The sequence below is a fragment of the Mytilus galloprovincialis genome, chromosome 8, assembly GCF_965363235.1.
Source record: "Mytilus galloprovincialis chromosome 8, xbMytGall1.hap1.1, whole genome shotgun sequence".
NCBI classification, from domain to species: domain Eukaryota; kingdom Metazoa; phylum Mollusca; class Bivalvia; order Mytilida; family Mytilidae; genus Mytilus; species Mytilus galloprovincialis.
The window spans coordinates 88,732,922-88,750,558 of record NC_134845.1 but is presented as its reverse complement, the minus strand read 5'-3'; the positions used below and the strand labels follow the sequence as shown (position 1 = coordinate 88,750,558).

General features: G+C 32.7%; 1 protein-coding gene across 4 annotated transcripts in view; it reads left to right on the top strand.

Annotated features, from left to right (window-relative positions):
• LOC143042779 (uncharacterized) overlaps positions 1 to 17,637 on the top strand; it is a 30,386-nt gene that overhangs the window by 6,507 nt on the left and 6,242 nt on the right. For 3 of the 4 annotated variants that reach the window (XM_076215237.1, XM_076215239.1, XM_076215240.1), the window contains exons 2-10: positions 3,813 to 4,094; positions 5,237 to 5,421; positions 5,905 to 5,934; positions 12,016 to 12,123; positions 12,829 to 12,922; positions 13,808 to 13,857; positions 14,560 to 14,638; positions 14,968 to 15,053; positions 16,212 to 16,406. In XM_076215237.1, the coding sequence (XP_076071352.1) occupies positions 3,813 to 4,094; positions 5,237 to 5,421; positions 5,905 to 5,934; positions 12,016 to 12,123; positions 12,829 to 12,922; positions 13,808 to 13,857; positions 14,560 to 14,638; positions 14,968 to 15,053; positions 16,212 to 16,406 (1,109 nt within the window). The remainder of the gene's footprint in view (positions 1 to 3,812; positions 4,095 to 5,236; positions 5,422 to 5,904; positions 5,935 to 12,015; positions 12,124 to 12,828; positions 12,923 to 13,807; positions 13,858 to 14,559; positions 14,639 to 14,967; positions 15,054 to 16,211; positions 16,407 to 17,637) is intronic. The other variant, XM_076215238.1, reaches the window with a different exon arrangement.

Sequence of the window (17,637 nt, the reverse complement as noted above, 5' to 3'; positions counted from 1 at the left end):
CGAAAAACAAATATGTAACACATAAACAAACGACAACCACTGAATTACAGGCTATATGCATGCAAGCCTTACGCTCATTAACAAAGGTCTGGATATGTGTTCTTCTTGTCTTTATTGTCTATTTTGTAAGACCGTTTTCTCTTTTCTTTATCTATTTTGCACATGATACTCTGTTTTTGTATATTTTAAGAACCGTCATTCTTTATTCTTAACTTTTTGGGGTCTATTTGTCTCTATTATTATTTTTGGCCCTGTAATCTGCACCATTTACCCATTATTCTCTATTCTGTAAGCCAAATCATAACTCTAATAAATGGATGTCATATTTTGTTGACTAATATCATTTGTGTTAGTTTATGACTGATCGTCGTTTGTGTAACAGCCAGTGGCAAATATTTCAAATATTGCCGTCATTTATTTCTTTCTTTATTCATATGTTTTTTTCCTGTTAAAGTAATATTTGCGACACGAAACACTTTTGTTGAAATCATGTATTCAATTCTTCATTTTATTGGAACATCAGTCCGTATATGTGACATAAAATAACGCCATATTCATCGCTACTTCGGCCGACTCGATACCGCCATACTATGGCACCAGACTTGCACTAGTTTCGCCAATTGGCGATTGGCAATGAGTCAACCATTAAAAAGAGTCAGAATAGTATGGATGTTATGCAAACAACTGAAGTTCATCAATCGGTAAACTCAGATAGCTTCTACTCGGGGACATTCTGTTATGACAATCTTAGGTTAATACACGTGCTTAAATTTAAAGTACATTTAAATATTCCGTTTATGTTACATATTCCAAAATAAAACGCCTAATTTGGCGCCGGCAGACATGTATATGTGTCCTTAATTTTCTTTGAAAGCATGTAAAATAAACATTTAATTTAGAACTCTGATTATATTACATGTATGGCTATAAGGGAAATAAATCTTAAAATTCCAAACAAAAACAAAATTATAAGCCCGAAAGCTGCCTTTCTGTTGTAGTTTTTAATACATAATTCAAACAAGACTTATTTGGATAAAAATGTTATTTAAAGATATTATTATCGTATCAATATAACGTCAACAGATATATCGAGGAAGACCAACTTGAGCTTATTATGTTTTTAACTTGATATTGTTTGACTGTTTTTTTTTAAATTTTCATGTTCAGCAGCCAATATTTCATAGATAATTAGAAAGAGCATAAACTAATGATGATACTTAAAATAGGTATAGGTTATCATGGAAAAGGGGAATTGTAGGGAAGTTATGATTAACAGCAGAAAATCGTTTCTTCGCAAAATGTCAAAAGGGACAGAGTTGTTTCCCCTCAACATCTCACATACTGACTCCGTTAAGAGTCGCTACACCGTGATTTAACGTACAGAAAGCGTGAAATTATCCCTTTACGAGGCATTCTACTACGGAGTAGGGGAATGCCACGTTTTTCTGGGATAAAGGGGTACAAAAAGTTTGGTGTAGCATAAAAGGGTAGAACAAGTTGCGATGTAGGATGTGAATGTTAATTTTTTTTGATGATGATGGTTATACATGTAGGCGTACAAAAAAGGTGTAATGTTGGATATATGAGGTACAAATAGATGGGGTGTGGGATATAAGGGCCGCACAGTGTGGGATCTGGGAAAAAGATGCGGAAAAAGTGGAAATAGGGAATCACTTACAAAAATTCATGGTTTTAGAGATAAGCATACCTGTGTCACCCCCTCACGGATGATTACTCGAAACTGAAATCTTAAAAGTATTTTTCAATATCGCCGTGTTTGTATCCTTTAACCCCCCCCCCACACACACACAAATATTTGGCACCTTTGGATATCTGTCGCTGGAGAGACTGCTTTGACTACTGACGGCCTTAAATGACCCCCCCCCCCCCCCTAAAAAAATAAAAAAAAAAAAAAAAAATAAATAAATAAAAAAGAAAAATTGACGTTCTCTGAAAACATGTTAGACATTGAAAAAAATCTAAATTGATGGCTGTAGGGGAATACATTTTCTTTAATTCGCCAAAGAAAACAAATTAAGTGTTTAAATACTATGACAGTTTAGCTTTACCATATACAGAACTAGTACATAATTTAAAATGACTTACTTTAATGAAAATAGATTAAATGATAATGTTATTCAACGATGTCGTAAGTATTATATAAACCTATAAAAGAACAAGTTTAGCAAATTATAATTCTAAGTAACAGGTTGTTTATTTGCTTAAACGTCTAACGGTTGTTTTTTTGTGTATTATCTGATTGAAAACAAATAAACAATATATGAAATAATAAGCAAAGCGTGTCAATTCAAAAGAAGATGCTTTCACCTGAAATAGAGAGTAGTTTTCATGAGATCTGGAATTATGACCAAGGTACAGTAAATATGCTATGTACAAATCAACTGAACGATTTAATCACGTTCTACTCTGTTTATGAAATATTAAAGCTTCTCCGTGATAATAAAAATTCCCAGTAAAGTGTGTGGTTAAAGTTTTTTGATTTTTTTTATATTTTTGACAAAAGGGTCAAAGTTACTATTTTGTTTAAATTTTATGAAAATTAAACGAGATAAATTTAATTTTAGTGAAGATGTTGGGTACCACCTCATTTTTTACTTATGCACGTATCATGGATTAAGTCCAATGTGATTCTTTTTGCTTGACCAGGGTCTGTTGACTGCACATACCGGTTAAGGCAAACATGAACATACAGAAAAAGAGATACATACATGAACTAACATTTTTCACAATGTAATTTAAAAATAGAAAATAGTGTTTAGTCTTCATATTGACTCACCTTTCTATAATTTTAATTTGCCACTGGTTATAAAGCAAACAAAAATCAACCATCAATATATTTGTATCTTTGGTTGCTATATATGTATCTACGATGTAGTTGGCGTATAACCCCATTATAGTTTGTATTCGTTTGCCTCACCTATTTTATGTCAGTCAAATAGTATGTTTCGAAATGCTATGTATACATTTTTATAGTTCCACCAGAATTAGAGGAATCAACTATTGTCTGTTTCTAAATGTTTTTTTTTCATTTTTACAGTTCCACCAGAATTAGAGGAATCAAATCTAGTCTGTTTCTAAATTTCTTTTACATTTTTGCAGTTCCACCAGAATTAGAGGAATCAAATCTAGTCTGTTTCTAAATTTTATTTTCATTTTTCAGTTCCGCCAGATTTAGAGGAATCAAATGTAGTCTGTTTCTAAATTTTACATTTTTTGCAGTTCCACCAGATTTAGAGGAATCAAATTTAGTCTGTTTCTAAATTTTATTTACATTTTTGCAGTTCCACCAGATTTAGAGGAATCAAATATAGTCTGTTTCTAAATGTAATTTACATTTTTGCAGTTCCACCAGAAGTAGAGGAATCAAATCTAGTCTGTTTCTAAATTTTATTTACATTTTTTGCAGTTCCACCAGAATTAGAGGAATCAACTATTGTCTGTTTCTAAATGTTTTTTTTTCTTCATTTTTACAGTTCTACCAGAATTAGAGGAACTTAGTCAAATCTAGTTTGTTTCTAAATTTTATTTACATTTTTGCAGTTCCACCAGAATTAGAGGAATCAAATATAGTCTGTTTCTAAATTTTATTTACATTTTTGCTGTTCCACCAGAATTAGAGGAATCAAATATAGTCTGTTTCTAAATTTTATTTACAATTTTGCAGTTCCACCAGAATTAGAAGAATCAAATATTATAGTCTGTTTCTATATGCTATTTACATTTTTTCAGTTCCACCAGAATTAGAGGAATCAAATCTAGTCTGTTTCTAAATGTAATTTACATTTTTGCAGTTCCACCAGAATTAGGGGAAGCCGATGACATGGCAACAGACGTTGGACTGCCGTCAACTGTAACATTTTCTAGGCTTGGCACAAATCTTCCGAACGATGAAGACATTCGGAAGAGAGATGAGCAGAGACACCAAGATGTCGCATCAAGGACAGCCTCTCGGAACCTTTCTAGAGTATCGTTTAAACCACCTTCAAGACTACTGAAAAGAAACAAATCTCGAATAGCGCAGACACCTGCAGAATTAAATTTTGATGAAGAATATGAATGGGACAGTGACGAAGGTAATTAGCGGCTATCCACCTTTGAAAATTAACGGCTACACCGCGTTTAAAAATACAATTGAAAATGTCAACGTGATATATTAGTTGCAAATGTTTGTATTTCAAGATGCTCTATTTCTAGGGAGCTATACCAAACCTAGCAATCTATTATTTGAACAACAGAATCGTGTTGCATAAGATAATTTAATATCATAATAAAGTAATGCCCTTTAATTAGTGCAATAGTTAAACGTAGTGTACTAAAATAATGAAATGATACCTGTTTGTCACGCACTTTGCCAGCAAAAAATAGCAGTATTTGCTATGACAAATATTGCCGTTGAATTACTAATAAATAATTGAGTGGCCGATTTTGATTATTCTATGAAATAGAAAATATCAGTTGTACGAGACGATATTTACAATTCACTAGAAATAAAGATAATCTTTCTCCACTTATTTTGCAAACACCATGTAGCATGCAATATTTCGTTTCTAGCTAGTATGATACAAGGTTGTGCTAATGTTGATCGGGTGTCCCTTTTAGGGCTACTCATAAGTGTTAGACTTTCAAATGTTGGTCATATATTTTGTTTCTTCAGGCCATTAGCGTATAACAATTATTCAGAAATCAAGTGTCGAATTCGCCAAGTAGGTATCATGTGTTTGTTTTCAGATTTAAAAATATAAGCCGTGTACTAAAATTCATTTAAATATTAAGATTTAGCATTTAAATTTAATCATCGTGCTTTATTGAACAGGTGTATTGTTAAAATGTTATTGTATTTAAATCAAATGAAAATAACGCTTTATTTGTTTCATGCGTTCGAAGCGAGATCTGAAAGTACCTTCACCAATTAACGCTCAATCCAAAGTATGTGTAAGCCATGAGTGCATGCCGTTTTTGTTTATAGCTGTATTTATTCACTTCGTATTTTGTTTATTTTGGTTTTATGAAAAAGGAAAGTCCCAAATCAGATAACAAAATCAAAAGCTCAAACACATCAAACGAATGGATGACAACTGCCATATTTCTGACTTGGTACATTCCTTTATAGAAAACAGTGGATTGAACTTTGTTTTAAAGCTAGCTAAACCTCTCACTTGTATGACAGTCGCATCAAATTCTATCATATAGACATAACAATTTCTCTCTCTCTCAGAAATGTTACCAGTGAGATATAGCAGTGCTGCAGAACAACATAAAAACACATACAAACAAAAATGTCGACAACTGGGAATTATACCATCAAGGAAAGTTATGAACCAATTTGGTACTGGAATTGTTGATATCACAGACTTGAATCTGTCATCGAAAGAACTGAGAGCGTTATACATTGTGATGATAGTAAGTGTATGATAAGTGTATTTTTTAAAATTTAATTTTGGATGTAACGCGTCTTCTGATTGGTTTACAGTGTTTTGTCTATCAGCTCATAGACATAATGTTGTCATGTGACCGTGCTGTTCTCAACGTTTTTTTCACGAGTCTTGGATACAATTTCAACAATTTCACTATAGAAAAAAAAATGTTGTTCAATTGTAGGAATCCAAACAGTTTCGGTATATAATTTTTTTTTCTTCCTTGTTCATTTAATATTATCATAGAAAAAACCCTATAAACTCCTATTTTTTTAATTTAATTATCGGAATTCAAAATGTATAAAAAATATATGAAATTGTGCAATCACAGAAACACGACCAATTTCGCTATTACAAAATCATGAATATCATATAAAGCGAATATTTGTGGAAACGTCCTATAGAAATTTCGTTAACATATTACATTTTCCAATTGATAAAGAAAAACGCACATATTTTGTTACTTCAGTTGGAAAAAGAAATACATCTGGATGGAGAGGTATTTGCTAGAAAATTTCCCTTATTTATTTCAGGTGGCGGTCTTTGCATGATTCTTTTTCTATTAATAGTCCTTACTCATAATACTAAATCTTCATAGATTAACCATTGTTTTCAGATTATTTATTTTTCAATAGTTATATATACTGAGGTAATATCCTCACTTCTGTAATCCAAATCTTAATTAAATAACAATTTTATTTTTAATTATTGATTTACAGACTTTAAAATTAAATATACAATTTAAAAGTACATTGGCACAGGGCCAGTTTATTGTTTATTACAATTAATCAATATTGCAAAAATTAAAAAAAATATGCATAATCATGTCTGCGAAAAAAAGGACATAAAAACGGTGATGTCTTCGATTAACAATAGTCTATTTGCAAATTCCTGTAATTGACTCTGTAACAAGAGATCCATTTTTTTGAGTTTGTCTCCCTTATCAGGGACATTAATTTTTATTTACAATTGAAAGCGAGAAAGGGCAAATTTCTCTGTGCGTAATGTGAGGAACCATTAAGGTTTCTAAATCTTTACATTGATTTGTTAAGGTGGTACCTAACACTACAGGGAGATAACTCTGTAAAGTCAGCTAAACGTTTTGATTACGTAGTGTTGTAAAGGGAATATAAAGCTTCTCAATGATAAAAATTGGTGTTTGTCAAACTGCTATATAACCAGTGTAATTTTTCTGACAAAACGGTTGGTTCAAAATTTTTGAATTTTTTATATTTTTGTTAAAAAGTAAGTACTTTCACAAAATTTTATAAAAATTAAACGAGCCAAATTAATTTTAGTACAAGTGTTGGGTACCACCTTAAGCTAAATAATTTTGACATCTTTTCGAAATACACAAACCTGTATGTTGTACATGTATCCAATTGAACCCATTACCCTGTAGTTTTATAATACAAAAGAGGTCAAAGATATAAACCGGTGCAAATGGGAAATCATCTCGCATTATTTAAATAAAAACAGTCAAGCCATGTACATTGCGTTTTTATTGAGACTCAGTTTATATTAACATGGACAAATATTGGATTACGTTTAAGTGGCCCACTTATTAGTATTAGTATGTATTATCTTTTTCTTTCGAAAAAAAGGTCAATTTCAACAAACAGTGATTATGAATAATATCTAATCCCAACGAAACAGGGTGTTAGCTATAAACTTTTAACTACTTAATATAAAGAATAAGTACAGGAATTATTATATTTTAATAATAGGTCTTGAAGAGATTAACTTGACGTTCTCAATCTTTTTTAATAGCACCTATTTTGAATTGATCTAAGTAGGACATCTTGACTATTCACATAAGCCACGATTTCGCAACAATGACCGAAATCTAACCTATAACAACAAGTTACCTTTAATAGTCCAAATCACCCTTTTACGCCGGGACACGTTGTTTCAATAATTTGCCTGATTATATATTTGACCTAAAAATCAATAATGAAAATCATACCTGCAAATCATAAGAGTTGTCTCCCTTATCTCCTGAAGAGTTATTTCCCTTATGTCCTGAAGAGTTATCTTCCTTATGTTCTGAAGAGTTATTTCCCTTATCTCCTGAAGAGTTATCTCCCTTATCTTCTGAAGAGTTATCTCCATTATCTCCTGAAGAGTTATCTCCCTTATCTCCTGAATAGTTATCTCCCTTATCTCCTGAAGAGTTATCTCCCTTATCTCCTGAAGAGTTATTTCCCTTATGTCCTGAAGAGTTATTTCCCTTATCTCCTGAAGAGTTATCTTCCTTATGTTCTGAAGAGTTATTTCCCTTATCTCCTGAAGAGTTATCTCCCTTATCTCCTGAAGAGTTATTTTTCTTATGTTCTGAAGAGTTATTTCCCTTATCTCCTGAAGAGTTATCTCCCTTATGTCCTGAATAGTTATCTTCCTTATCTCCTGAAGAGTTATTTCCCTTATCTCCTGAAGAGTTATTTCCCTTATCTCCTGAAGAGTTATCTCCCTTATCTCCTAAAGAGTTATCTCCCTTATGTCCTGAAGAGTTATCTCCCTTATGTCCTGAAGAGTTATTTCCCTTATCTCCTGAATAGTTATTTCCCTTATCTCCTGAAGAGTTATCTTCCTTATCTCCTGAAGAGTTATTTCCCTTATCTCCTGAAGAGTTATCTCCCTTATCTCCTGAAGAGTTATCTCCCTTATGTCCTGAATAGTTATCTTCCTTATCTCCTGAAGAGTTATTTCCCTTATCTCCTGAAGAGTTATTTCCCTTATCTCCTGAAGAGTTATCTCCCTTATCTCCTGAAGAGTTATTTCCCTTATCTCCTGAAGAGTTATCTCCCTTATCTTCTGAAGAGTTATCTCCATTATCTCCTGAAGAGTTATCTCCCTTATCTCCTGAATAGTTATCTCCCTTATCTCCTGAAGAGTTATCTCCCTTATCTCCTGAAGAGTTATTTCCCTTATGTCCTGAAGAGTTATTTCCCTTATCTCCTGAAGAGTTATCTTCCTTATGTTCTGAAGAGTTATTTCCCTTATCTCCTGAAGAGTTATCTCCCTTATCTCCTGAAGAGTTATCTTCCTTATGTTCTGAAGAGTTATTTCCCTTATCTCCTGAAGAGTTATCTCCCTTATGTCCTGAATAGTTATCTTCCTTATCTCCTGAAGAGTTATTTCCCTTATCTCCTGAAGAGTTATTTCCCTTATCTCCTGAAGAGTTATCTCCCTTATCTCCTGAAGAGTTATTTCCCTTATGTCCTGAAGAGTTATTTCCCTTATCTCCTGAAGAGTTATCTCCCTTATCTCCTGAAGAGTTATCTCCCTTATGTCCTGAATAGTTATCTTCCTTATCTCCTGAAGAGTTATTTCCCTTATCTCCTGAAGAGTTATTTCCCTTATCTCCTGAAGAGTTATCTCCCTTATCTCCTGAAGAGTTATTTCCCTTATCTCCTGAAGAGTTATCTCCCTTATCTCCTGAAGAGTTATTTCCCTTATGTCCTGAAGAGTTATTTCCCTTATCTCTTGAAGAGTTATCTTCCTTATCTCCTGAAGAGTTATTTCCCTTATCTCCTGAAGAGTTATTTCCCTTATCTCCTGAAGAGTTATCTCCCTTATGTCCTGAAGAGTTATTTCCCTTATCTCCTGAAGAGTTATTTCCCTTATGTCCTTAGGAGTTATCTTCCTTATGTTCTGAAGAGTTATCTTCCTTATCTCCTGAAGAGTTATTTCCCTTATCTCCTGAAGAGTTATTTCCCTTATCTCCTGAAGAGTTATCTCCCTTATCTCCTGAAGAGTTATTTCCCTTATGTCCTGAAGAGTTATTTCCCTTATCTCCTGAAGAGTTATCTCCCTTATCTCCTGAAGAGTTATTTCCCTTATGTCCTGAATAGTTATCTTCCTTATCTCCTGAAGAGTTATTTCCCTTATCTCCTGAAGAGTTATTTCCCTTATCTCCTGAAGAGTTATTTCCCTTATCTCCTGAAGAGTTATTTCCCTTATGTTCTGAAGAGTTATCTCCCTTATGTCCTGAATAGTTATCTTCCTTATCTCCTGAAGAGTTATTTCCCTTATGTCCTTAAGAGTTATCTGCCTTATGTTCTGAAGAGTTATCTCCCTTATCTCCTGAAGAGTTATTTCCCTTATCTCCTGAAGAGTTATTTCCCTTATCTCCTGAATAGTTATCTCCCTTATCTCCTGAAGAGTTATTTCCCTTATCTCCTGAAGAGTTATTTCCCTTATCTCCTGAAGAGTTATTTCCCTTATGTCCTGAAGAGTTATTTCCCTTATGTCCTGAAGAGTTATTTCCCTCATCTCCTGGAGAGTTATTTCCCTTATGTCCTGAAGAGTTATCTTCCTTATGTTCTGAAGAGTTATCTTCCTTATCTCCTGAAGAGTTATTTCCCTTATCTCCTGAAGAGTTATCTCCCTTATCTCCTGAAGAGTTATCTCCCTTATCTCCTAAAGAGTTATCTCCCTTATGTCCTGAAGAGTTATTTCCCTTATCTCCTGAAGAGTTATCTCCCTTATGTTCTGAAGAGTTATCTTCCTTATCTCCTGAAGAGTTATTTCCCTTATCTCCTGAATAGTTATCTCCCTTATCTCCTGAAGAGTTATTTCCCTTATCTCCTGAAGAGTTATTTCCCTTATCTCCTGAAGAGTTATTTCCCTTATGTCCTGAAGAGTTATTTCCCTTCTTTCTTTTCAATGTGTTAACGGTGAACCCAAGTATCAATGATGAATAAGCATTTCCAGCTTCTGCTGGTGACGCTAACAAAATGACAATAAAAGATATCGCCACATTCTGTATGTGTAATTCCTAAGTCAGGATCATGTACTATAAGGATTTTCGTTTGTTGCTTTATATCATATTTGTATTGAGTTCATTGTTTTCTTTTTCAAAGCAGGCCATTAGTTTTCTGGTTTGAATTGTTTTACATTTGTCATTGCACCTTTTATAGCTGCCTGCGACTATGCGGTATGGGTTTTGCTCTTTGTTGAAAGCCATACTGTGAACTATAGTTGTTAATGTCTAGTGAAGAGTTGTTTCATTAGCAACAAAACTACAATTTTGTATTCTTATGATACAAGATAAAAAAAAGGTACTTGAATTAATTTGGTCATATGCACTGAATACTGGGCTATATCAAATATGCAATGTCCGTAAACAAATACCATTATTTCAAATCCAACCTTGATTGTCTATCAATTTTGAGTTATATCGGTATTTACACTTTTTCTCTTATATAATGTGATGTAACTAATTCTACGATTAGTGGATTTTGATATTTAATATATTCTGCTTTTGTTTAGAGATTTTAAAAAAAGTAATATGAGCGGTCTGTGTTTAGAGATTATAAGTGATATGAACTGTGTTTTTGTGATTAGAGACATTTATGAACTCTTAATATATAAGATACATATACCTTTTTCAAAGACATCAAAAAAGTTTTCACAGACATTGATAAGTATCTTGATGGGTGGAACGGGGAAGGGGTCTTCATTTGTATTATATTCCTCAATCTTTTAGACCGTTTTTTTTATTCTTTATTTGTTTTGTCCATTATTCTCTATTCTTTATATCCTAACACCATATTTTCTCCATTCTATATTTTTCTTATTCATTTTATTCCATTCTCAATTTTATATTCATAATTATAATTTCTGTACTCTTGGACCAATATTTCTGTACTGTAAACTATCCCCAGACTTTCATATACCCACCTTTTGTACCTTATCCAAATTCTAATCAGTCTTCACATTGTTATTATTTACAGAATCCATGGTTTTGTCTTTCCATAGCCGGTTTTATTACTTCTAAGTATCTTATAATCAATTATAATTCAGAAATATTAAAGGTAATGAGATAGTTCGGGAATTTGATTGATTGATATTGGGTTTAAACGCAACTTTCAACACTATTGGCTATTTCGTGGCTAAATGTACCTTTTTTATTGGTAGAAAAAGATGGAATACTCATTTGGTACGAATAGTTAAAATCTTAGTCGACTAAGATTGGATTCTGCAGCTGCTACATGCGGAATTCGAATTCACAATCACAATGTTGACAGGCTTATGATACAGTATTTTAATTGCCTAGACCACTTAGTCACCAAAGCTATGCAATGACATGACTAGAAATAGTAACAATAGGGCAATGTAGTATATAGTATGCTGATAACCGACAAAAAGACCTCATCAAATATACCAGGCTTATTACTTATAACACAAGATTGTGGCACCATTTGTCTACACAGGACCTCTCAGTCGCGGTCGAATAACAATTAATTGAAGGCCAAATTCATTACGAAGTTTCAGAAATTCCGAATACTATTGGCAGTCATTGTACAGTTTGCAAAAGCAGAAAACCTCTACGTTTACCTACAATACATATAAAAACACACACTTTTCGGACCATTACAATAAAATACATGTACTATATCTTGATAAAAGCACCATACCATCAATGTAAAAGTTCAGTCGTGTTGAAATCTCATATCGGTGGTTTGTTTGGTAACTTGGTTTAAGCTTGATATACACAATTTTAAGTATACAATTCTTTGAGATTTTCGTTACATACGGTATAATCTTATATTTAGTTGTTATATCACTGTTTTAGAACGATGTAGATTTAATGGAGATAAACTTTTCTGGTAACAGTTTGACAGCTAGGGATATCCAATACATCTCGGAAATACTCAGGACAAACAAAACAATATCTACATTGGTAAGTTATCAGTATTTTTAATCTACGCCTGATACGGACGCACTTTTTATTTCAGAGCACATTAACTTAGGTTTAAAGGGATATTTTGTATATTTCTGAGTTGTCTACCTTTTTATAATCTTCGCCACGCCACAGCCAATTTCATACAAATTATGATTGAATTTGTTTGTGATAACAAAAGTAATATACAAAATGCATTAGGTTACATGTAACATTACGTGTTATCATACTTGTACAACTATTAACAGAGAACTAAAAGGTGAGCTGGGGACAAAGTTCTATAAGTGCTATCTTCTTATATTTATTCAAACAAAAAATGGTATTCTGTGTGGAATCTAGTAATAATAATGCCTTTGCAAGTGAATTACACATTCATGTTGAAATGGATAACAAAGTAGGTTATAACGATATGGATATTCTAATCATCATATGATACTCCTTTCATCCGGTTTGTACATGATGTATAGGCAGATATATAATCGGCAATCCTCGAGTGACTCCGCTACTCTCCTTCTGTTAGATAAGGATACGGAAACGGCCGAGTTGTGACGAACGGGCAGATATACAATTTGTCTTATATAGGAGTCGCTTCCCTTGAAAAAACATATAAGTTTTGAAATAAAGTAAAAATTTGGAGCATAGATTATTGTAATATAGTAAATGATAATGAATTCTAAATTGTTAATGATTTGTTCTTTTTTCTAGACATTAAGACGCTGTGGATTAAGCGGCGCACCAATACGAACCCTAGCAGAATTCCTCAGCAAAAGTAATACATTACGGAAACTAGATATAAGCGGTATGTTAACGTTGATATTGAAAAAAAAAGGATAAACGAAGACAATTTCTTTGGAAAATTGATTTAGATGAATTCTAAATTCAAAGCAATCGAAACACGCATAGAACAATGTACAAAAGTACCACAATAAACTCTTTGTGATACCAGTTTAGTTTTTAAGGTGGTACCTAACACTACAGGGAGATAACTCTGTAAAGTCAGCTAAACGTTTTAACAACGTTGTGTTGTAAAAGGAATATTAAGATTCTCAATGATCAAAATTGGTGTTTGTCAAATTGCTATATAACCAGTGTAATTTTTCTGACAAAACGGTTGGTTCAAAATGTTTTATATTTTAATATTTTTGTTAAAGGGTCAAAGTAAATACTTTGACAAAATTTTATGAAAATTAAACGAGCCAAATTATTTTTAGTGAAAGTGTTGGGTACCACCTTAAACGGACAACCACGCTCTGCCTTCAATTAAAAAAATACATGTGTTAATAGAACAATACAAAAGGAAGCGCTTTGGTTAACACAATTTAACTATAAAAGAGGGAACCAATTCAAGGAAGAACACCATTTTCCATAATGTCTTAATTCAAGCCTTTTATTATAATTACTAAAAAATCATGCATAAAGAAACCTATTAATGAGGAAACAAAAAATAAAATACAAAGGAACAACTACAATCAGTCAAAGAAGAACAAAACATCACTCCATCACCCCCTCCCCCACTCCCCGACTATAAATAGTAACGAAAACAAACAACAGTCTTGAATAACACACATTGCACAGTTTCACCAAACATGCTAAATTTGTGTTTACCACACCAATACCCTACCATTTGACAACACAGGTATATGTATGTTTCTTTTTTTTAACACAAGCTTTTTTTACATTGTAGATAATCATTTTGACGACAAAGATGCCCCATACGTGGCAATGATTATCGAGGTATTTCATTTATGTTAAGTGATTTAACATTTTAGAATATGTGTAACACCGTTTGCATACAATTTTTGTTTAACCAACATTCTAATTTAAAATAAAAATTAAAACACATGTGCGTCATTAAAAAATACATCATTACGCTTGAGGAGTTACTTGTATCATGTTTATAATGTAAGGTTAGCCCCAAAATGAAATGAACCTTTTGATGGTAAGAAGTAAAAAATAAAAAAAAAACCATTGAAGATTCATACTTCCGATGTATGCCGCCACCTATGTCATAATAACGATCATGAATTATACATTAAATTTACAATATACATATAACGATGTACATCATCGCATGTTGGCACAATTCAACAAAAATCTTACAAACAAACCGTTCTCCAACATTCTCACTATAATTGTGCGTTTAGATTGTACAATTATACGACAGAGAAGTTCTATCAATAGATACAAACATACATTGTATATACTAGGCGTATACCAACTAACTGACATACGTTGTCCCAATTAAACCGAGTATTGTAATTTCTTCTAATTATTGGTTTGTTCTTCCAATGCTCCAGTTCCAATCGTGCCAACTTCACATGTACAGCCCAAAGTGATCTTTACCACCCTACCACATATGATATATAAGGTTATATACATTTTTTTGTGTAAACGATTGAAAGAAGAAGTCGAGTAATGATTTTATTTTTTTTTCAGCACAATGAGAGCATAAGTAATTTGGATTTGTCAAAAAATAAGCTAGGAGATAGCGGCATTTTGATTGGAAATGCTTTGAGTAGGTATCATATTTGCTTTTCTGAATGACAACGAATGAAAGAAATACAGCTGGAGAGCCAAAAAAGTAGAGTTTGCTGACATAAAAGTTTACCCACAATACAATACAATGCTAACAAATTTTGTTCTTTTAGATTGTAAAATTTCAGGCAAATAAAGGTGTAATGCAACAATGTTTTGCATGGAGCATGATTTTAACTTATAACTATAAAAAAGAAGACATCATTGCTATATGATACATTTCATAATTTCAGAAAATATACTATTTTTTTTTTAAAATCTTGCATATATTTTATCATAAAATAATTTAAATACTTATTTTAATTTCAGAGGACAATGAAATGATAACTACTCTTGACCTTAGCTGGAATCACCTTCGTGGTAATGGTGCCATTGGTATAGCGAGAGGGTTAGAGGTAAATGCTTAAGTATGCAATAGAAGGAGACAATTTTCCTTTCAACGTACTTGATTGTGGTTCATTTCCATTTGTTTGATGTGTTTGAGCTTTTATTTTGACTCTCCGTTTTTAATTTTACTTGGAGTTCGGTATTTCTGTTTTTTTTTTTCACCTTTTTTTAGAGTTCATGCGAATATCCCATCTTCAGTCTGTTACCTTAATTTGTTTCTTCTTAATCGATGCGAACATCGGAAAAGTCCGGCGTCTTAGTTTATTCCATTTTTTTTCATAAAATGGTAAAATTTATTGAGTAAATTTGTGTTCAATGTATTTAATGTTCATTAAGATGTAGATATGCTATGATTCCCCCCCCCCAAAAAAAAAATAAAAAAATGTTCTTATTCATGATTTTAGTTTGTTAAGTAGCAATTTAAACAATCATTTGTAAAACCTTTAAAAAGTTAAAAATGAGATATCAAAATACATATACAATATAAGGTCAATGTCAGCAAAATATAAAGTTTTGTGTATGAGGCTGAGGAACTGGGGAAGAGCGAGGTTTCCCAGTTTTGCGCCGAGTACAAAACAGTTTATATTTTTATGACATTGACCTTATATTGTTTTATACTGCAACTTAATTTAATACATTGATAGATTTTTAAAGTGGAACACACATTTCAAATATATTTTCATCCTTTAATGGACCCCTGATTGTGGAGAAAGTATTTGATTTTGCCATGGGATTATGGAGTTTTCGAATTGATTTTCCTCTGAGTTCAGTATTTTTGTGATTTTACTTTTTTCCATGATGAAATTGACATTATACAAAATATAGCTACGAAATAAACACAGGTAGTTGCAGTATAAAAAAACTCTCAATCGTCTCGAAGCTGTAAAAGGCTATGAAAAATATAACAGAGATCTGTCATCAACGCAGGCAATTAGCACACAGCATATGGCAATTTGAAGTGTTGATTTTTCTTAGATACTGGTATCAAATTTCCCCCTTTATTTTAGAGTTCATTTTTACAAATAAAAACAAATGAATATCAAATATAGAACTGGACAGGTAGAATTGAAATAATGATATGAAAGACAGAGTTTGAGTTAAACGTTTAGACAACATCATGCAATATAACGTATTTCAACCAGTAATAAATAGAATCATAATTTCAGAAAAACACAAAATTATTAAATCTTCAAGTGGCATGGAATGGTTTTGCCTTTGAAGGTTGTGCAGCATTGGGCCACGCATTAGTTCATAACACAACCCTTTCTACTATCGACCTAGCTAACAACAGAATACATAATCCGGCCATGTTTGAACTGCTGAAAGGAGTTTGCGGAAATAAATCACTTTCAACAATACGGGTGAGTCAGTTGTTGATCTTGTCAAATAAAAATCTGAAACTTTTTACCTTGTCTTTAAAATCTGGCAATTAATTGATAATAAATGATAATATGGGGCATGCCGAATGAAGAACTATGAGTAGATTTGAACTTACTATACCTGTATCTATTTATACACATGGAAAAAAAGTATTGCAACACCAAATTGAAATTGAAATTAAAAAAACACTCTTTATTTTTTTCTGATATAATTTGGTAAAATAGAACTAGTTAAACATTATTTAAGTATCACCTGAGTTTAATCAATAAATATCGACTCGATAAGTTTTTATCTGCACATGCAGCTACTGTACCCGTAAACAGCAAAACAGATGTTTTTACCCTCATTGTTTTCAACACTTTAAATAACCAAGTTTTTAAAGTTATGTGATTGACACCTTGTAATGGGTCCCTGACAACTCTTAACTGCAGCAAGATGGCAGATTATCAGCATAAGAAAAGCAGGGATGTCGCTGTAACAACTGCACGTATTATTGGTCATCACCATTCCACTATAAGTCGTTTTGAGAATAAAAATCAGACAATAAACGCTGTTAAAGACCTTCCGAGATAATGAAGACCCTCTATACCATTTGCTAGAGAAAATCAAGCATAATGAAGGTTGGTCAGAAGGAAACCCATTGCATACAATACAACCCTAAAAAGAGAGTGGTGGCCATACAGGAGCCTTTTAACAAGATCTGTTCGAGATCAACTCATCGCTACTGGTTATCGTGCGATAAGACCATTTCGGAGACCTTTGCTAACGAACAGACACACAGTTTTCCGTATCTAATGTAGTGCAGAGCTCGCCAAAGTTGGAAATTAGCATCGTGGAGTAAGATCCAATGTTCAAATGGAATTTGGTTCATCTTCCTTGGCCCGATCGTAGCCCGACTTTGAACCATATCGAGCATATATGGGACACTATTGAGCGGAAAGTGCGCGAAAGGACACCCCAGTTCAAACACATCATGAAATAAACAATGCCCTTCATCAGAAATGGTTGCTGCTACCTTAGCAAAAAATTAGTCGATTTATGGCAGGAATCAGAAGACGTTAAGATGCGGTTATCCGATTGAATGGAGGCTGCGCACAAAGTACTAATTCTTTGGCATATAACTATCAACCATGATGTGAACAGTCATCTGAAGATTAATTTTGAAATGTCTGACATTGTAAAGTTCGACTACAGTAAAAGTTGTAAAATGCA